General features: G+C 35.7%; 1 protein-coding gene across 4 annotated transcripts in view; it reads right to left on the bottom strand.

The window, feature by feature from the left end:
* Positions 1-23036, bottom strand: part of LOC136041926 (utrophin-like) — a 427919-nt gene that overhangs the window by 345473 nt on the left and 59410 nt on the right. For 3 of the 4 annotated variants that reach the window (XM_065726724.1, XM_065726734.1, XM_065726743.1), the window contains 4 exons: positions 19547-19654; positions 15624-15863; positions 9406-9693; positions 1275-1800 (listed from right to left, as the gene is read on the bottom strand). In XM_065726724.1, coding sequence (XP_065582796.1) covers positions 1275-1800; positions 9406-9693; positions 15624-15863; positions 19547-19654 — 1162 coding nt within the window. Of the gene's footprint in view, positions 1-1274; positions 1801-9405; positions 9694-15623; positions 15864-19546; positions 19655-20496; positions 20516-23036 lie in introns of those variants that run through there. The other variant, XM_065726751.1, reaches the window with a different exon arrangement.

The raw sequence follows: 23036 nt of genomic DNA, 5'->3' as shown, positions 1-23036 counted from the left end.
CGGTAAACAAGTTATCCAAATACAGAATAGTCCTATCCTATAGATTTTTATACAAAATATAGGCTCTACTGCTCTTTACGCGGTTCTATAATGCACACAAAACGTTTTGGAAGAAACATTGCATGATTGCTTTAGGCAAGTTGAACAAAACATAGGTAATTCCTACATAGCAATTCTTTGGATAAACATTAGAACTACTCCCAAGGCCGTATCCAGGGAGGGGGTAGGAGGTTTAAGCTCCCCCACATGCTTGTCCGACTCGTAAAGACGTAAGATAATTAATATAAAAATTTGTTTATGCGTTTTTGAGGGTTTTTTTTGTGCAACCTCCCCCCCTCCCCTAAAAATTCCTTTTGTAAAATCACTTCCGAAAAAAAAATTCTGTATACAGCCCTGACTCTTCCCCTGCAAGTTCTTTAGGAAAATGTTAAAATGTGCGACAATCCAAACAATAGTGTCTAAAACAACTTTTTTTCAGCATTGTAAGGTTTCATTAATTTATTTCAACAGTCAAATTAATAACCTTAACCAAGAATTTTAAATCTTGTGATAGCCTTTGAAAAACCACTTTGTTCAAAAAGCTAATCTTTTTTTCAAATTCCACTTCTCTCTACTAGATTTCCATTCGCCTGGAATGGCATAAAGCCGGAAATATAATCTAAAAAGACCAAGAAGTATGCGTAACAGAATCTTAATTTATTGAAAGCTGGTACCTGAAAAAAAATATTGGGTTTAAAGAGGATTATAAAACATTGGTATGAATGGTACTAAAGCATATATTGGAGACAAAAAGAAGTTTTGAGTTGTAGAAACAATCAAAAGGCCCTTTCTAATCACAAGTAGAATGTTACTAAAGAAACGCAGGTCCGAAAAACCATTCTTTTGAATGTTGGTCTTTATTTTAACTTCAATTTCAAAAATAGAAGATCAATTATAAAAAAAAGTGACGTCTAAGTTAGTCATTGCGTTTCAAGAGGGTATGAGAAATATTTTCCATTTTCTTTGCTGTCGATGGAAAAGCAATAAAAATCCCTTTTTTAATCAGTTGTTTGACGGATTCTTGTATTATATTTTCTCTCTCTTTTTCCTATCGTTTCCGCAGTTACATCATAAAAATAAAGTCACAAATAAATTGGCATTTTGCAAATAAAATGTTTTTTTATTTGAAGAAAGAAAGTAGAACGAGAGAGGAGAGAGAAGAAAGAGAGAAAGAAGAGAGAGGGATAGAAGAGAGGAGGTGAAGAGAAAGAGAGAAAGAAACAGAGTACAATTACCTTTGAAATCGTCGTAACATCGTAGCAAATGCTTGAGGTGGTTTAGTTCCTTAACTCTTTCCGTACAATATGTCCATCGACTCAAAAGCGTTTCACAAACATCCTTCATTCTACACGGTTCAGGCAAAAATTGACCTTTCGATTTATCCAAACGGGACATTTTCTCAGAGATTCCATCAACTTTCACTTTGATATCATTAAGTGCTTTGACTTGATCATTTAACTCCTTGGTATTTCGTATAGAACAATCACACAAACTAACAACAGTTTCATAAATACTGTTTACAGGTGCTGTCAGGGCATTGATTTCTTCTGAAATTAAATTCGTATTCTCTAAGACAACTTTCAAATTTTCACACTTCTTTTGTATTTCATTTACGAGATTTTCAAAATTATTTTTAACCAGAGACACTTGGCGTGTCAAATCTGCAGTTAAAGTTCCATCACATTTGGGAATCAATTCATGCAAGTTCAAATCAATCCTTTGTACTGTTGCAGATAATGTTGGAATGTCATCTTTCAACTCCTAAAAGATAAATTGGTAACATTAATTTGGGACGCCAACAACAAACAAAATGATTAAAGAGCTGATCAACAATCATTAAAATCGTTAATCGAGTAAGACGTTCAAGTTTAGACTGAGGCACTTCGTATCGAGGGACTTGTCGTAGAAACTTCAAACAGGGCTCATTTCATTGGAAATTGGAACAGCTAGAGCCCTTTTTAATAGTCCCTCGATTTCCAATTAAAATCAAGTAGTTGTGGGCATCAAGCTATGGCTAATTGTAGAAAAAGCCAAGACAGATAGTCCGATTGAGTGAGAGGCAAATCTGGCATAAGTCCCTATTAAGATTGTATAAAAATGCCCCAGGCCCAGCATTCCCCCAAACACATCCAATCAAAATTTTGAGATCGTCATTTTATTCAACGTAGTTGAAAGGTCCAGAAATTATGTATTTGTGGATGACAACCCCCCTTTAGCTCGCAGGGCAATGGTTGCAAGTTATGCCCTGGGGCATATAAGGTTTATATAGAAAGTGTGGTCGAATAAATTTCGGAGGGGGCTTATTGGATTGGTAATCAGAAGTTCTAGTGCCTTTTATAAGATTCAGAGTGATCGGAGGGTCAATACCCCCCCCCTTAACACCTCGTATTTTCCGAAATGCATCTGATAGAAATTTTGAGATGACCATTCGTTGTCGTAAAAACTTCGAAAAAGGCTCATTCAATTAAAAATTGAAGGGGCTAGTGCCCCTTTCAAAAGTCAAGAGTGATTGGAGGGCAACTAACCCCCCTCCCACGCCCACCATTTCCCCAAACATATCCAATAAGAACTTCGAGATAGCCAACTTGTTCAGTGTAGTTAAAAGGTCCGGAAATAATATCTTTGGGGATGACTACCCCTTCCCCACAGCCTTCAGGGCAAGGGTTGTAAGTTATGCCCTGAGTGCATATAAGGTTTTTTTTATAGAAAGGATGGTCGTATAAACTTCGGAGGCGGCTCAATGGATTGGCAATCAGATTTTACAATACCCTTTTTGAGATTCAAAGCGACCGAGGGCGGATACGCCCCCCCCCCCTACAACTCGTATTTTCCCAAATGCACCTGATAGAAATTTTGAAGTGACCATTTGTTGTCGTAGAAACTTCAAAAAATGTTCATTCGATAGTAAACCGAAAGGACCTTTTTTAAAGGTTAAAAGTGATTGGAGGGCAACAAGCTCCCCCCCCCCGAAACCCATCAATTCCCAAAACACATCTGTTTTGAGATAGTCGTTTTTGTTCAGCGTAGTTGAAAGGTTTGAAAACATGTCTTTAAGAATGACACCCCCGCCCCAACCCTCAGCGCAAGGGTTGTAAGTTATGCCCTGAGGGCATATATGGTTTTTTATGGAAAGTGCTGTCATATAAACTCCGGAGGGAGCTTATTGGATCGGAAATCAGATGTTCTAATTCATTTTTACGAGTCAAAGTGATTGGAAGCAGCAACAGACCAACCCCACCCCTCCCATCCCCTACGTCTTATTTTTCACAAATACATCTGATAAAAACTTTGAGATAGTCATTTGTTCAAAAATCGTCGAAGCATCATATAATGAGGCCTTTGAGGTGGATAGAATCCTCCACAGCCTGAAGGTAAGGGTTGTAAGTTAACCCCCAGAGGCAAATAAGGTTTTTATGGAAGGGGTGGTTGTGTGAACTTTAAAAGAGGCTTATTTACAAGTTCCCTTTTAAGAGTCAAACATGACGGAGAGCAAGTCGCCCCCCTCCCTGACGTACTCTTTTCTCAAAATCTCCCAGAGCTCATGGGAAAGGGTTGTAAGTTATGCCCCGAGGCATATATGTTTTTTTTTGGAACGGCTGGTCGTATAGGCGTTGGATCGGATGGAGCTCATTTGATTGGAAGTCCGAAGTTTCAGTGCCCATTTTAAGAGTCAAATATGAATGAAGGCAATCAGTTCTCCAACCTTATCATTCCCCAAAACCCCATCAAAATTTAAGAAGTCCATTCTGTTCAGCCTTGCTGAATATGTTCTGACATAATCACGAGTTAGGTCCAGTGATTATGTCTTTGAGGATGTCAACCTCTCCAAAGTTGTCAGGACAAGGGCTGTAAGCTAGGCAATTTGTTTATTGTTTACACACAGTATATGTTATTGAGAAAGGTATACATGTCTGAATTTTACTTTCCAAAAAGACGAAGGGCATTCAGGTGAGCCTTCCAGAAAATGTCGAGGACAGTGTTGAACTAAATCAAAACACGCTATATGTATAAGGATTGTCAAAAGGGTGTAACACAGGACTAACTGAGTATATTAATTTGGAAAATACAGAAAATGATAAGGGGTATGATCAAAAAGGCAATATTTGCATGCTACCAACACTACTACAACTAACACCACTACTACTGCTAGAATGCTCTATTTACATTTATTTAGGGGTAATTCGAGCTAAATCAAAAGACACTACGTGCATGCAAATTGACAAAATAGCGAATCTCAAGAATTAATTTGGGTATTAAGTTGGAACTTTCAGAGAATGCTTAAAGGGGAAGATCATCTCACCAAAAGGCAATATCTGCACACTTGCTAGTACCACTGTTACTGCTGCATTTACTACTACTACTACTACTACTTCAATTGATGCTACTTATAAGGCTAAGAGCAATGAGAGGAAAATTTAATAACATACAGGTTATCAAAACGACATGCCATATCAGCAATGCCATAGCAACGGCTAATTGTACGAAATTGAAACTTCTAGAACTTGATGAGAGGGACTTTCTATAGATCAAAAGGCAATATGTTAATACTATTAATAGTAATATCAATGCTACAACTGTGACTACTGTTACAACAATGCCTAAGGGTATGAAGGTGAAATTTTCAAGGAATTTTGAGGGGGGAAGGTGAACTGAATCAAAACACGCCGTCTGTATACAGATTGTCAAAAGGGTATAATAGTGATGTCTTAGGAACAGTTTAGTGTGTGAATTTAAAACTAACAGGGCTTGTTGTGAGGGATGTTAAATTAACCAAAACAAAATATTTTCATCCTAATGCTACTGCTCCTACTTGTACTACAATTCCTGTTACTATTATTGCTACTTATATTACTACTACTGCCACTAAAGCTTAGGCTAATACAGTTAATTCTACTGCTAATACTACTTCTACTGCTATTAAAGCTAAGGATATTAAGGTGAAAATTTTGGGATATACAGAAACTAAATAGAAATAATTCGGAACGCATTACGCCCACATAGGTTTTCAAGCGGACGCATCAGATATGCTTCAGGAACGGTTGATGGTATTAAGCTAAAACTTTCAGCGTGTGTTGAAGGGGATGTTGAAGAAACCAAAGGTGCTATGCGCATACTGCTACTAATACTGCAACAACTATTTGCTACTGTGCAAGCTAAGGGTGTTAAGGTGAAGCTTTTAAGGAATATTTAGGCGGATGATGAAATAAATCAAAACAAACTATGAGCATATGGATTTTCAAAAAGTTGACAAAGCAATATCAGAAGAACAAATTATATTATTAAGTTAGACCTTTAAGGGTATGTTGTGGGGGATTTTGAACTAGCCAGAAGGCACTATACGCATACTTTTAATGCTACCACTACAGTTACTGCAACAAATGACGCTAAGGGTATTGTGGTGAAACTTTTAGGGAAAGTTTCGGAGGAGTTCCAACGAGACGAAAAGACTGTATACAAGCAGGTTTTCAAAAAAGAATACAAGCAATATCATAGGCAGCACCACTCTATAACAGCTAGAAATGTCATTGAAAATTTTAAAGGGGCTAATTCAATTCAGAATCAAAAGTTCTGGTGGACTGAAAAACCTCTTCCAAGCCAAGTTATCTATTAAGGAATGCCTCCACGTAATAGCATAATACTTGTAGGCATGTATACATAATGTTTCGGAGGTGATAGACTTTAGATTGTCTGTATAGGATTTTGACTCTTGTTGATAGAACAGCATCACCAAGTGTGAAAAACCTTGTCATGACCAATATGGGCCCAGAATTGCACAAATCCTCTACTCATCTGGAGGTCCCAGGGACTTCTTGCTGTCTGATTGTAAGACGGCTTAAGCACTTCGGGTACACTTCAGAATATGTGTTAGTTCCCGTCCTGCACTGGTTCTCAGACCATTGCTTATCTAGAGGCAGAAATAATTTCAATAATTTGAAGCGTCTAAAATTCAGAGGCTTCAGACTGAAGCTATTAGGAGTTTCAGAAACTCATACCCTAGGAGTAGGAAACATGACATTAGGTAATGTAAAACTTATTCACTCATACAGGAAGGATGGGGTGTATAGGAAGAGACTGAGGCTCATAATGATTAACAAAGTTGCCGGGTCTTTTTTAGGTTGGGAAGGTATTGATAATAGAATGCTAATCACTCATTTCATGGCTAAAAAGTGAAAGGTATCAGTCATAGTAGTATATGCCCCTGTAGAACCAATGATGGAGATAATAGTGACCCGGATGAATTTTACTTACAGCTACTGGATAAAACCGACAGGGTCCCAAGTAGAAATAGATTTTAAAGCCCAAGTCGCGTGAATTAGCATTTTAAGTTTGCATGCTATTAGTATAATGATAAGACAGCTAACCTTATTTATTATGTTTTTGTAAACCGTATGTTTTTTGTATGTTCTTGTATACTAAAGCTTTTAATTGTTTTAAAAAGCAGAATTGTGGTAAAGAGTCAAACTTTAGCGTAAAGAGCGAAGGATTGCGGAGGGGACAACCCATTTCATATACGGAGTAATTTCTGTTCGTTTTAAGTTTTAATGTCGCTCCTTACTTGCAGTTAGAAAAACTAGTTTATTTTATGTAATGTCTGAACGTTTTTGAATTAATGCATGTTTGATTTTGGCTCTCCACACATAAATTATTAAAATGAAATTTACATTTTAATTCCTTTTTTGGCTAAAAGGCTTTCGATTTTGAGAAATATGGGATGGGGAAGGAGGCCTAGTTGCCATGCAATTTTTCGGTTACACAAAAAGGCAAATATAAATTTTAATTTTTAACGAATTTTTTTTATTAGTAAAAAATATACGTAACTTAAGAATTAACTTACGTAACAAACTTTTATATTCTTAAATTTTTATTATGTATATGAGGGGGTTTGTACCCTCGTTAATACCTCGCTCTTTACACTAAATCGTAAGTTTTGGTTCGATTCTTTAAGAATGACCCCTGAATCAGATAGGCCAGAATAAATAGTTGAAATTACAAAAATACTATAGCATAAAGAGCGAGGTATTTATCTCTTCCTAAATACCTCGCTCTTTATGCTAAAGTATTTTTAGAACTCATCATATGCGTAATAATCTCTGTTCGTTTTAAGTTTCAATGGTACTCCTTACTTTCAATTGAAAGAATTTTTCCATGTTTATTTTTTCATTGAGTAATTTCTGTTCGTTTTAAGTTTTAATGTCGCTCCTTACTTTCAGCTAAAAAAATTAGTTTTTTTTATTTAATTTCTGAACGTTTTTGAATTAATGCATGTTTGGTTTTGGCTCTCCGCACATAAATTATTAAAATGAAATTTGTATATTAATTCTTTTTTTGGCTAAATGGCTTTCTCTTAGTTTTGATCAGACGATTTTGAGAAATAAGGGGTTGAGAAGGAGGCCTAGTTGCCCTCCAATTTTTTTATTACTTAAAAAGGCAACTAGAACTTTTAATTTTTAACGAACGTTTTTATTAGTAAAAAATATACGTAACTTAAGAATTAACTTACGTAACAAACTTTCATAACCTTATATTTTTATTATGTATAAGAAGGGGTTTGTACCCTCGTTAATACCTCGCTCTTTACACTAAATCGTAAGTTTTGTCCCAATTCTTTAAGAATGACCCCTGAATCAGAAAGGCCGTAGAATAAATAGTTGAAATTACTAAAAATACTTTAGCATAAATAGCAAGGTATTTATCTCCTCCTAAATACCTCGCTCTTAATGCTAAAGTATTTTTAGAACCCCTCATATGCGGAATAATCTCTGTTCGTTTTAAGTTTCAATGCTACTTCTTCCTTTCATTTGAAAAAACGTTTTCATGTTTATTTTTCATTGTTTTCTTATAGTAATCCTAGAGAATCCTGCGCCCTTTTCATTGAATTTTTCTTCCCCCATGACAGATTCCTCCAAGGAAAGATCCTCCAACATAGCCCCCTCTCCTCAGCCCCACCCCCAAACAAAATAAAATCCCCCTGAAAATGTCTGTACACTTCCCAATAACCATTACTATATGTAAACACTGGTCAAACTTTGTAACTTGCAGCCCCTCTCCTAGGGATTGTGGGGGAGTAAGTCATCCCCAAAGACATAGTTGTTATGGATTTCGACTATGCTGAACAAAATGGCTATCTCAAAATTTTAATCCGTTGACTTTTGGAAAAAATGAGCGTGGGAGGGGGACTAGATGCCCTCCAATTTTTTTGGTCACTTAAAAAGGGCACTAGAACTTTTCATTTCCGTTAGAATGAGCCCTCTTGGAGACATTCTAGGACCGCTTGGTCGATACGATGACCCCTGGGGAAAAAAAATAAATAAATAAATAAACACATACCCGTGATCTTTCTTCTGGCAAAAAATGCAAAATTCCACATTTTTACAGATAGGAGCTTGAAACCTCTACAGTAGGGTTCTCTGATACGCTGAATCTGATGGTGTCATTTTCGTTAAGATCCTACGACTTTTAGGGGTGTTTCCCTCTATTTTCCTAAATAAGGCAAATTTTCTCAGGCTCGTAACTTTTGATGGGTAAGACTAAACTTGATGAAACTTATATATTTAAAATCCGCATTAAAATGCGATTCTTTTGATGTAGCTATTGATATCAAACTACAATTTTTTAGAGTCTTGGTTACTATTGAGCCGGGTTCGCTCCTTACTACAGCTTGATTTATATGGTATACCATACAAGGATAAGCCCTTCGATAAGGCTTTTCTATCAGCTGAATCTAACACTTGCTCATATTCTATTAAACTGAGCATTAAAGGGATTTGATGACTCATGCACTTCTCAATAATTAATCTAAGAGTGAAAATTTGATCACTACTTCCGTTCCCCTCCCCAAAATCATACCGTTCTTCTCTTAACAGCGGAATTTTGGATTAAGCATACAAAAATGCGCTTAAAATTTCTAAACAATACGAAAAAACTAGCGTAAAATACCCAAATTTTGCCGAAAAGAAATTTTGACAAGTTATTACAAAATTCAGATCTTCTTTTGCTTGATACAGGAAAAAGCAGTTTTTCAACAGAAAAACTTGATCTGCGTTCTCCTAATGTGTTTCACTCCCAAATTATGTCTCTCTTTCTTTTTTGATGATCTGGTAATTGGAACCAACAAATATAACCTAAACTTTTCAAAATTCTTTTTTCTTTCTTTTTTTTGCACCCCCTAGCTTACCACTACTTTGCTGACACTCAAAGAAGCGTCTGTAAAACGGTAGACATAGTTCCAACTAACTCGTTCTCTAATCTCCGAGTATTTTTTGAAAACTTGGGGCTTTAATCCGTTTTAACATTCAGAAAAATGGAAAAATCACTTGGGAACAGATAAAAATAAAAAAAAATAAAAACAAAAAATACAAAACTTACGTTGCACTGTTCCAGCTGAGCAGCTAACGCCTCAATATCTCCATAGGCGATATCTTCCGCTTTTAAAAAGCCTTCAACTTCTTGAACCCAATTCATTAACGATTGACAATCATCAAAAATGCACTTCGCTGTACTCAAACTTTCTTCTAAACCTTTTATTCTATCCGCTAATTTCACGTGAGAATCCTCCCATGATTGAAGGAGACTATGGAATGTATCACGTCGATTAGATTTGTCATAGACCAGGTCCAAATCGTCTTGGAATGTACCAGTTTTTTCAAAAATATTCTGCAGGAAAAAATCAAACTCTCAGTCGAAAAGATTTCGGAATAATTCAGAAATACTAAATTATGGAGTAAATCAAGCTTAAATAGATTGCTAAACAGGCAGAGATCCAAGGGACATAATCTAGTCCTTTCTGATACCAAAGGGTTCTGACAAACGATTTTAATTAATTCAATAAAAATCACTTTTATCTATTGCCTGAAGACCTTTGGTATTGGTGAAGAAAACCTCGAATCCCAACTAATCGACAAATCGTAGCATTGGCCATCTAAATAAATTCGATTTGCCTATGTATAAAAATCAGCTAAAACATAAAGCTGGCTTCGCATCAAATAACATAAATCTTAAAACCATACTGGCATATGGGGGGATGCAACAGATCTGCGACGGGAAGAGTTGGAAGGAAGGATCTCAAAGTTCTGATTTTAACCGAGCTAGTCTCCCTCCACTCTCCTACCTGAAGAAAATAGGTATGACCTTCCCCCGTTATGTGTACTAACAAACAATCAACAAATCAAAAATAAATGACCAAAGCTTGTACGTGTGCCTAAATTGTGTCCCGTAGAAGAAATATTTAACGTAAAATCAAGTAATTCGAAACATTGGTCCTCTTTTGGGATTTGAGGCTTCACATTTGATTTATGCCCAGACAAGTTATGCCCATTTGAAAAAGTTAAACACTTTTGTTTAATTAAGGAACTGGCCACAGATAATGAAGCTTCTTGCGCGTATTTTAGGACTACAATGTCCTGTAAAATTGCCTGGCGGCTTTTAGCCCTAAAAAAGTTCACAGAAGGTTCGTCATATAAGCTTAAATTAATTCCAGAATAAAAATGTACTGTTTTAAATCCTCCGTTCAACTTTATGCTCGTTACCAAAGATATACAAAGTGAATGCATAAGAACAATTAGTTTTTGAAACTAATATATATTTCGTGGATTCAAAGATTTTGCTATTCTTTCAACAGTTGAAGATTTCGTAAATCTTCAAAACATTAGTAATCTAAAACATTAAACATAAAATCTAAAACATTAGTACTAATTAGCTTTGCTTACTTTTTTGATGGAAAATTCGGAAAATTTTACAGATATGAATAAATTTGAGAGTTATATTATTAACAGGAAGTTCAAATTTATATCCGTCAACAAGGAAGCACTAAGTGTATGCGAAAAACAACCATTACAATTAGTGTTGAGAATAATGAATATTTTAGTAAATTTAAAGATTCCATAATTTTTCCAAAATTTGAAATTCTTTAAATCTTCTGTAAGGTAAAAGCATTCAGTAGCTTGTCTTTTCTTTTTTTATAGAGCACTAGGATATATCTTACAAAAATTGATAAATCTGAAAGTTATTTTAAATCTTCACCCAAATTAGTACCAATACATAGCAAAATTTATTTCTCATTTTGAACGAAGCCGAAATATTATTTCTCTCGTCATAACATATGAATAGTATTGGCCCAATGAAGGCGCACTAAATGAATGACTGAGTACTTTTCGAGCTGTAAGTAAAATCACCCAGGAAGAACAAATTACTGAAAATATATAGTTCAATCCAATACGATTATTTCCCCTGTACTAACTGATCCGTATTCCAAATGAAACAGCTTTGACCAGTTTTTTAGTCTAGTCATGACCGGTTAAATAAGCAGGCCGATTTTTGTTAGATTTGACTATTTTACTGTTAGTAAAATCATCCAGAAAGGATAAGTTACTGAAAATATACACAGGTTAATTCAGTTATGATTATTTCTTCTATATTAACTGATCCATATTCACATTGAAATAGCTCTAGTCAGTTTTTGAAGGAACAATGGGACAAATTTGAAAATCATATTAAACTGTCATCCTAATGAGTACCGATATGTTGCAATTTTAGCTGCTCATTTTTGAGAGACAACAGACAATATGACATTTTTCTCACCATAACATATGAATATAGTAAATGAATATAGTGATGATAGAAGGTAATAAGCTTACCTAAGCTATGGATGTCAGGTGATTGTTTTTTCTTCTAACGATAATTTCGACAGGACATGTGCCTGTCATCATCAGGTTAATTCAAATTTCTTGCCAGAAAGTAAAATCACTAAATAAATAAAACTAAAAACACTGAACAACACTAATGATGAGCCGAACCTGGAGTTATTGTTGTGCCATGGCCCGAATTTTGGTAGAGGCGTTGATGGCTGCTGTCCTAGTGGATCTTAAAGAGGTTGGGCCTTTAGGAAAGGGGTGGAGTTTTTTGTGAGTTTTCAATTTATGGGTGATTGGTTCCCAAATTTCGCTAATATGAAACTCACCATTGTCTTTATTGATGGCTGGTTTATTTTTAGCAATTTCCAAAGCTTCTCTGATTTTCTGCTTTAAGAGTTGTGGGACAATACCAATAAGTTGGGCTTGATCAAACTTAATGGAGTGGGAAGGGTTTTCAAAGATATGATGGGCCAATGCAGAGAAATTATCTTCCTCCTTTAGCTTTGTCTTTTTAAGGCAGGCGTCAATGGAATCAGCATGTTCTTTTAATAGAGCATTTCTGGTGTGCTCCTCTGATTTTGAGCTGAAGGCTGAACTTGATTATATAAGAGATGTTCTGATAGGTAACGGATACCCCCAAAAAGTCATTGACAAGGTTATTTTCAGGAGAAAGATGAGTGGAATTACCAAGAATTTCGCTCCTAAGATTGAAGATGATAAACCCTTCTTGTCATTACCTTATATCAAGGGCATTACTGACATTTTAAGCTCCCAACTCACTAAACTTGGCTTTAAGGTGTTTTTTCCCTCTGGAAGGACTATTTCCTCCTTCTTGAACAAAGGCAAGGATAAGATTAATTCAGATCCACCAGGGGTATATGAGATTCCTTGCAGTTGTGGTGATACCTATATAGGTCGTACCATGAGACCTCTACATCACCGATTAAAAGAACATGCTGATTCCATTGATGCCTGCCTTAAAAAGACAAAGCTAAAGGAGGAAGATAATTTCTCTGCATTGGCTCATCATATCTTTGAAAACCCTTCCCACTCCATTAAGTTTGATCAAGCCCAACTTATTGCTATTGTCCCACAACTCTTAAAGCAGAAAATCAGAGAAGCTTTGGAAATTGCTAAAAATAAACCAGCCATCAATAAAGACAATGGTGAGTTTCATATTAGCGAAATTTGGGAACCAATCACCCATAAATTGAAAACTCACAAAAAAATCCACCCCTTTCCTAAAGGCCCAACCTCTTTAAGATCCACTAGGACAGCAGCCATCAACGCCTCTACCAAAATTCGGGCCATGGCACAACAATAACTCCAGGTTCGGCTCATCATTAGTGTTGTTCAGTGTTTTTAGTTTTATTTATTTAGTGATTTTACTTTCTGGCAAGAAATTTGAATTAACCTGATGACGACAGGCACAGGTCCTGTCGAAATTATCGTTAGAAGAAAAAACAATCACCTGACATCCATAGCTTAGGTAAGCTTATTACCTTCTATCATCATTATGTATGAAAGTCAGGTTGGCCTTAGAGAATATAATAATGAATATAGTATCAATAATAATCTGCAAGTAGAGTCAACAATGAAGGATAGGTAGCATTATAACTGATCTGCATTCTAATTTAAAAATAGGTGAAAGATAGTATTAATACCGCTCCTTATTTGCAGTTAAAAAACTAGTCTTTTTTTTTAATTTCTGAAATTTTTTTAATTAGTGTATGTTTTGATTTTGGCTTACCGCACATGAATAAATACAACAAAATTTGCTTTTTTTTTTTTTTTTTTTAACTAAATGGCTTTCTCACAGTTTGGCCAGACGATTTTGAAAAAAAGGGGGTGGGGGAGGAGGCCTAGTTGCCCTCCAATTTTTGGTTACTTAAAAAGGCAACTAGAACTTTCATTTTTTTTCCGAAAGTTTTTATGAGTAATAAATATACGCAACTTATGAATTAACTTATATAACGAACTTCCTTATTTGAATTTTTATTACGTAAATGAGGGTGTTCGCCCCCTCGTCAATACCTCAATCTTTACACTAAAGCTTGAATTTCGTCCCGATTCTTTAAGAATGATCCCTGAATCACAAAGGCCATAGAATAAATAGTAGAAATTACTAAAAATACTTTAGCGTAAAGAGCGAGGTATTGTGGAGGAGACGGACGCCCTTATATACGTAATAGTTTCTGTTCATTTTAATGCTGCTCCTAACTTTCAGCTGAAAAAACTTTTTTTATTAATTCTCTCATTTTTTTTTTTAATAATGGTAGGAAATCCTGGCATAGCCCCCTTCATGGAAATTCTCTTCCCTCATGATAAATAACTCAATGGAAAGATCCTCCCACGTAACTCCCTCCCCGACCCACCCACTCCCAACAAAAAAAGTCCCACTGAAAACGTCAATACACTTCCCAATAACCATTACTACATGTATATAATGATCAAAGTTTGTAACTTGCAGCCCTCCCCGGGGACTGTGGCGGATTAAGTCGTCCCGAAAGACATGATTATTAGGTTTTTCGACTATGCTGAACAAAATGTCTATCTCAAAATTTGATCCGGTGACTTTGGGGAAAAATGAGAGTGGGAGGGGGCCTACGGGCCTTCTAATTTTTGGTCACTTAAAAAGGGCTCTAGAACTTTTAATTTCCGTTAGAATGATACCTCTCGCGACATTCTAGGACCACTGGGTCGATATGATCACCCTTGGGAAAAAAACAATCAAAAAACAAAAAAACAAATATGAACTATAGTAAGGAGCAAACCGGCTCAATAGTAACCGAAACTCTAAAAAATGGTATTTCGATCAACAATACCAAAAAACATCAAAAGAATTGTATTTTTATACTGATTTTAAATATATGTTTCATCAAGTTTAGTCTTATCCATCAAAAGTTGCGAGCCTGAGGAAATTTGCTTATTTTAGAAAATAGGGGAAAACCCCCTAAGAGTCATAAGAGTTTTAAAGAAATCACACCGTCAGATTCAGCGTATCGGATATCCCTACTACAGAATTTTCAAGCTCCTATCTACAAATATGTGGAATTTTGTAATTTTTTTTGCCAGAAAACAGATCACGGATGCGTCTTTATTTGTTTTTTTTTTTTTTTCCCAGGGGTCATCGTATCGACCCAGTAGTCCTAGAATGTCTTGAGAGGGCTCATTCTAACGGAACACTACTGTATCAAAGATCCGTACTGCAGAGGAATCAAGCTCCTATCTGCAAAAATGTGGAATTTTGTATTTTTTGCCAGAAGGAAGATCCCGGATAGAATGTTACGTAGGGAGAGGGTTACGTGGGAGGATCTTTTCATGGAGGAATTTTTCATGGGGGAAGAGGATTTTCCATGAAGGGGGCGCCGGATTTCCCAGCATTATTTAAAAACGATCAGATATTAAATTAAAAAAAAAAGTTTTATTCAACTGAAAGTAAGGAGCAACATTAAAACTTAAAACTAAAAGGAATTATTAGGTATATGAGGGGGCTTGCTCCCTCGTTAATACCTCGCTTTTTACGATAAAGTTTTTTTAGTACTTTCAGAAGTGCTATTTATTCTAATTAAAGGGCCTTTGTGATTCAGAGGTCATTCTTTAAGAAATGGACAAAATTCGAACTTTAGCGTAAAGAGCGAGGTATTGACGAGGGGCGAACCCCCCATATACGTAATAATTACTTTTTAAGTTTTAATGGTGCTCCTTACTTTCAGTTGAAAAAATTTGTTTTCTATTTAATTATAATATGTAAAGTTCATTATGGCATATATTTATAGTTCTATACATAGCGTTTTTCTCGTTTTCTCGTCACATTGTCCTTTGAATAGGTTTTAATCTGAATAGCCAGCCATTTTACACGTAAAATGTACAAATACATGGAACTTGATGACGAAATTAAAGTTGCTGGACTATTAGTAAGACAGTGTGCAACGGATTTCCGTAAAACTTTACCTTATACTCAGATAGGATTGCGTTGAAACTAGCTGACAAAGAAATCAGAGGCACTTCACTTTGAAGAATAGTATTGACTGTATTTAGATGAAATTGCATTTTTTCCATTGAATTCGTAAGTTGATCATCTGTGTCCATTTCAGAAAGACCTATATCTTCCATTGATTGCGCCATCTTTACTTTATCTTGGTGTATTACCTCTTCTCTTCTTTTCTTCTTTGGGCTCCCAAGCATTGCAATCTGAAGAAAAAAAATACTAGATGCAGAAAACTCGACTAAAAATTTATCGTAGGAATATCAGCTGTTCATACAATTTTTCCCCCAATGTCCTTTTCCTCCATCAGTAATGAAGGGTAGGACCAGTTATGTGGGGTGACGTTTAATGCTGGGAAACCAATATAGCTCTGTCACGATATTTTTTCTTATTCTTTTTTCTTAAAAAAAAAAAAAAACATTTTAGTGACTTTCCAGTGACAAAACGCATTTTATAGCTTTCACTAGTACTGATAAAAAAAAAGTGTGATACTTTTGAATTGCAGGAATGTTTTCCAATTAACTACAACATACACCCCAGGCACCATTTACGGACGTGCTTGACACCCGCCACAATAATACAGGGTACTCTATGATAGTCTCAAATTAAGAATTCTTGAATGGGAATCATTGTATTTACACCTCTAGTACGTGTATAGCCGACTGAAAAGACCTGATCCCACGGCAAGTATTAGAAAAAAAAATACAAATCAACTGTTTCCGAGATAAAATCGTTTCTTTTCTTTCTGTACAGAATTGTATATCTCTAGTAGCTATAGCCTCTTCCCTTTTTTTCTAAATTTTCAGGCTTTTGCGTCTGGTATTCATTTTTAGCCCCCTTCCCCAAAAATTTTCAAAAGAAATATAACCTTGCAAAAATGCCGCTAACATATCTTTAGTATCTAGACATGATGTTTTTAGTATCGAAAAAAAATGTGATTTTTCTATAATATGATATTTTTAGTATCTAGAATCAAGTGGTCATAGTGGACCAAATTCAAGATTCTTGAACGATTGGCATAACAAGTGGAATTTCAGCGGCATAAGGGGGAGAGGGTTGAGGGGACGGAAAGTCCCATCAAATAACAGATTATATGTGTTAATTTAATTGAAAACTCGTCTACAAAAGCGCTGGAAAAACCGGAAGATAAAAGTGAAAAAAAAAACAGACAACGAAAAAAACGTAAACTTTAAACAATTACGACCATATTAATTAATTTTAGTCTAAAATTAATTTATTTTAGTAATAAAAAGAAAATAAAAGAAAAAATTGACAATAAAAAGAAAAAAAATTGAACATAAATCAGATAAGAATTCCAAACTATGAGTGGCCAACAATTTTCTTCTTTTTTTTCTATATCAGTTTTAACAATACGATTTCTGGGTCGGTTATGCAATATTTGTAGAACAATCTTGAGTTGCAAGTCCATTGTGGTACGTGGAGCAGATGTTTGGTGAAACAGGAGAAGATGAAACGGATTTTGCTTTATCGGTTTTTGTGAAAATCTTCCAGAAAGAAACAGGATACCGAATATGAGGCACCACAACTACGTTATAAAGACTGAAGAGGTAAAAGCGATTGCAACAAAACTTCTTGGAAACAATTGTAGCATTGGAGACGGATATTCGTCAAAAAATGTGAGTAATCAGAAAACTGCAGATGTGGCGAAGAGAGGTGCTGATAAGGAAGCCAAGTTATGAGATACGGTCAACAGTCTTAGTAATGGAGGTATCAATGGATATAGCCTGTGATGATTCATTTTGACTGCAATAAAAAAAAAACTTCTAACTGTTCTAAAATGAATTCTATGCTGAGATTACGGTATTCATCAGCTAAGAGGAAAAAGACTTCTGAGGTACCCTCAGTAGTCCAACTTAGCTCCATAATATCATCAGCGTACGAGTAAAGGAAGTGCCAACCTCCTATCAAGCTTCTTTAAGAACATAAACGTATATCTTACAAGTAACTGGAAGACTATTACCGGTACGAGGAATCTTGATACGAGTATTAAGACACGAGTATAGGTTCCTAAATGGTCTAGTAATTGCAGAATTGTCCCTTTTTTTAGAGCTCGGAGCAACATGGCGCAAAAACAAGAAGAAGAAGAGCCCACCTCACGTCAATTCCCGCCAGGACCTAACGTGGACCAGAAGCATGGCATCAATCAATACATTTGGAACTGCTCACAAAATTTCTATTCACCCGATACTATGTTCAAACCGAAATAATTCAGTTTGCAGAGTGTTGTGGGAAAAGTAACGGGGTGGAAGAAAGTACAGCGGGATACTGGTTTACCTTTCTTTGAGGTGAGAGTAAGATCTCAGTGTAGAAGGTTGAAGTTTCAACGTCGATCTTTACTTTCATCTGAAAAAACTTTAATTCATGCTCCTTCTAACATTCTCTTTAGGTATTTATTTAACGCAATTAAGTAGTACTTTTGTACAGATGATGGAGGCTACAACCCAACGCAATACCATTTTCTGTTAATGATAGGGGCTTTAATACTAAAAAGAAGTTAATTAATTTGTTAAATATTTTCCAAATAAGAGTCTAAGGGAAAGTGGGATTTAAAATTCCCAAGCCCTACATTTGGATCTGGATGACCTTACATGATGGTTTGGAAATGTGGGCCTGAAAATGCACTCCAATTCAGCTAAAACTACTGGTGATCAAAGAATCTTCGACCGATAGTGTTTTTCCCCTATTTAGGCAAAAATTGTCGTTTTCCGGTAAAAAAAAAAATTAGCAGAAATTACGCTCTGCAGTGGCATGATCTTTAAATTGTCGTTCAAATCAAATGAGCCCTCTCCCGACACTAGACGACTACTAATTTGATAAGATTATCTACATTAAAAATACCAAATGTTAGAGGCGGAAATTGGGGGATGACAGAAACAATCCCTTCTCCTCCCCTTAGATTCTAAGAAATGCCTTGTTTTGGTGATTTTCATTGAAAAAAAAAACGATAAAAAACAAAATTCTCCCCTTATATTTTTAGAAATACTTCCCTTGTATCTTCAATTAAAAGAAATTGAAGAAAATCCTTACCCCTATAACGTTTTCGTGAATTTGTGCTCAATAGCCGTTAGTAACATTTTTTTTTTTTTTTTGTGCAAAAATGTGTATTTTTTTCAGGTAGAGCTTGAAATTGCCACACTAGAGTTCTCTGGCACAGTTAAACTTGATTATGTATAATTTCCCTTTGGAGATTGTCACCCCCTTTGGAGTAGTTTTCCCCTTTTTTTTCTAAAATGACACAAATTGTCTTACTCCAATAGCTCTTGATGGCCATATTTAAAATCAATATAAGTTGCATACTTGAAATTAGCTTTGAATTAGCTTTAAAATCAATAGAAGTTGCATACTTGAAATTAGCTTTGGAAGCGGATTCTATTTATGTATGTATCTTGATTAAAATTTGTCTTTTATATATCCGGTTTCTATTCATAAGGGTAACACTTTACTTACCGTTTGGTTTGAAAGTGAACAAAAGTAACAATAACTAACATTTTACTTTCCTCCACTTGTTTATTTGTGCTTACATATGTTTTGTTGCTACCCCCTAGGTTTATTATTAAATAGCTTGCCTTTTTAGCCTCTTTCAGTTATTATTATGGTTAATTTGGTTATCATCGAATTGCTTGACTTTTCGTTTCTTTCAGTTTTTATGCTGTATTTTTTTAATGAACAGTCAGAAACAAACATGAATAATCCAAGTAATATTTGTGCTGATGACGAGACTTTTCTTTTTGCCTTCAGCTTTAACATTCTTGATAAACACTCGCGACGTGTATACAATTTCCGAAAGAGAATACTAAAAGCGAAGCATTAGAGAAGTTGAGAGAACCAAATTCAATTGACACAAACAAGGAGATTAAACAAAACATACCCTTTGTTTTTGAATATCAACTATATCCATTAGGGCATCAAGTTTATCCTGGAGATTTTCTATTTCCTCTGTGTATTGAAGAGAAATTTTTGGAACCGCTTTTGGGATCTGAAAAATATGTTTTTAGGGTAACAGATTCACATTTGAAATAAAGTTGTTATAGTTAAATATATGTCTCTACACAGACTAATATATATCTAGGGGATCAGAAGCCGTATGGATAAAGCCAGTGACGAACCCAGGATTTTGGGAGGAGGGGGTTAGTATTCCAATCACTCCTTTTTTTCTTTTTTTTAGCTCAAGAGCTTTTCATAAATCTAAGGAAAAAAAACACAAAAATTAAACTGTACCCACGCCTGAGGGGGGAGGGTCTTAACCTTGGCAGTCGGCAGTTCTTATAAATTTAAGTAATAAAGGTGCAAAATCAAACCATGCACAAGCCGAAAGGGTCAACCCTCATCCCACCTCCTGGATTCATAGCGGGAGGTACATATTTAGCAAAATTAAGAAACAAGACTCCCAATGTCCTCTCAGAATTTCTTTTTAGAAAGCTATGGAGGACGCCACCGAAAACTCTTGGTTCTTTTTTAACACGAAGTGATTTTGAACTAGTGGAAAATGAAGACAGATAATGTCTAAATTTAGTATTTGGTCAGGTATCCTTGTCATTTCACTGCGTAGAGCGTAGGGGGATCTTTAACACTCTTTCGGGGATTCTGCACCAAAGTGTTTAGTCATGATAGTCCAAGCGGAAAGACAATATTGCAAGCACAATCAGGCTAAAATTTGAAGCTCTTTTTTTCTACATGATACCCTTTAAAATACAGAATCACTAGAAATGTATATTGTTTTCACAAGTACAACGCATATTATCGTCTTTTTTTAGGCCAAATAAAGGAAAAATTAAAAAGAAAAGAAACCCACTAGCCCACTAAAAATAAAAATATTACTTTGATTCTTGGCTAAAATTCCTTCTATCATTGACAAGGCGTTAGCACGACAAGACCCGCAAACACACAGGGCAAAAAGTAAAATCTGGAACACACAAAATGAATAATAAACTTCCAATTCGGCTTGGGAAACTAAGTATTGCCACTGCCAAACTGAAAATATTTTGACAAGTTGCCTCATTAATGCGCAGACATACAAATGCACCTTGTTCTTAATAAGCATAAAAAGAAAATACAATAAACGCGCTCATATTCAAATTTAATACAGAAAATAAGCCAAATATATGTATTCCCTTTCAATAACAAGCATAGAAAAAAGGTTAATAAATCAATAGAAGAACGGTTTCTTATCACCATCTTTTACAAAATAAACCTAGTAAACATGGTCTTTTTTTGCAAGCTTTGCAATAATAGTCATATAGAACAGTGCCTAATAGGCACGTCACTTATTATGTAAAAGGTATGGGGAATGGATCAGAGAAACAAAAACGAAACATAACTGTAAGTGCCCAAGAGAATCTGTCCGCTAAATCGCCTTTACTTCATTAGCATGAGATAGAGCGAAATGCACATCATTTGAAACTTGCATAGTATCTATAGCACTTGCTAGTCGGTTTGTTAAAGGTTTAATTTGATTCCCCGCTTGCAATAGCTTCAATTCATTGAGATCTCAGACCCTTAGATCCACCTGTACCTCCATAGACACCAAGGGCAGCTGGAAGGAGTTGCCAATCATTCCGATGGTTTCCTGCAGCCAGAATACTCTCCGACTGATGAAGGATCGACATGCGCATATGCAGATCAGTTTGATATGTTCGTCACAGGGCGTTTCTGCGTCTGCATCTTCAGTGTCAGCACTGCATTGGGTAGTCGGATATTGTCCATACGTAGTATGTCGTCAAGGTATTTCCATCTATGACTTATTGTGACATCTTGGTTGCAACGGTAGCTGCAACCTAGTAAAGAGCGAACAACAGCACATAGTAACCAGAAGTGAAAAAAACGCGTCTAGAGATAAACTACCAAGTGGAAAAAATTGCCATCTGACACCGATTCAAGAATGATTAAATAAAAAAAACTAATTTTTTTAGCTGAAAGTAAGGAGCGACATTAAAACTTAAAACGAACAGAAATTACTCCGTATATGAAATGGGTTGTCCCCTCCGCAATCCCACGCTCTTTACGCTAAAGCTTTTAATTGTTATAAAAAGTAGAATTGTGGCAAAGAGTCAAACTTTAGCGTAAAGAGCGAGGGATTGCGGAGGGGACAACCCATTTCATATACGGAGTAATTTCTGTTCGTTTTAAGTTTTAATATCGCTCCTTACTTTCAGCTAAAAAATTAGCTTTTTTTCTGGACGTTTTTGAATTAGTGCATGTTTGGTTTTGGCTCTCCGCACATAAATTATTAAAATGAAATTTGTATATTAATTCTTTTTTTGGCTAAATGGCTTTCTCTTAGTTTTGATCAGACGATTTTGAGAAATAAGGGGTGGAGAAGGAGGTCTAGTTGCCCTCCAATTTTTCGGTTACTTAAAAAGGCAACTAGAACTTTTAGTTTTTAACGAATGTTTTTAGTAAAAAATGTACGTAACTTAAAATTAACTTACGTAACAAACTTTCATAATCTTATATTTTTATTATGTATACGAGGGGGTTTGTACCCTCGTTAATACCTCGCTCTTTACACTAAATCGTAAGTTTTCTCCCAATTCTTTAAGAATGACCCCTGAATCAGAAAGGCCGTAGAGTAAATAGTTGAAATTACTAAAAATACTTTAGCATAAAGAGCGAGGTATTTATCTCCTCCTAAATACCTCGCTCTTTATGCAAAAGTATTTTTAGAACCCCTCATGTGCGTAATAATCTCTGTTCGTTTTAAGTTTCAATGCTACTCCTTCCTTTCATTCGAAAAAACGTTTTCATGTTTATTTTTCATTGTTTTCTTATAGTAATGCTAGAAAATCCTGCGCCCTTTTCATTGAATTTTTCTTCCCCCATGACAGATTCCTCCAAGGAAAGATCCTCCAACATAGCCCCCTCCCCTCAGCTCCACCCCCAAACAAAATAAAATCCCCCCTGAAAACGTCTGTACACTTCCAAATAACCATTACTATATGTAAACACTGGTCAAAGTTTGTAACTTGCAGCCCCTGCCCCACGGATTGTGGGGGAGTAAGTCATCCCCAAAGACATAGTTATTATGGTTTTCGACTATGCTGAACAAAATGGCTATCTCAAAATTTTGATCCGTTGACTTTGGGAAAAAAAATGAGCGTGGGAGGGGGCCTAGATGCCCTCCAATTTTTTTGGTCACTTAAAAAGGACACTAGAACTTTTCATTTCCGTTAGAATGAGCCCTCTTGCGACATTCTAGGACCACTTGGTCGATACGATGACCCCTGGAAAAAAAAAACCGTGATTTGTCTTCTGGCAAAAAATACAAAATTCCACATTTTTGTAGATAGGAGCTTGAAACTTCTACAGAAGGGTTCTCTGATACGCTGAATCTGATGGTGTCATTTTCGTTAAGATTCTAC

Source organism: Artemia franciscana, chromosome 2 (genome assembly GCF_032884065.1).
Source record: "Artemia franciscana chromosome 2, ASM3288406v1, whole genome shotgun sequence".
Classification (NCBI taxonomy): Eukaryota; Metazoa; Arthropoda; class Branchiopoda; order Anostraca; family Artemiidae; genus Artemia; species Artemia franciscana.
This window is presented reverse-complemented; position numbering and strand designations above follow the sequence as displayed.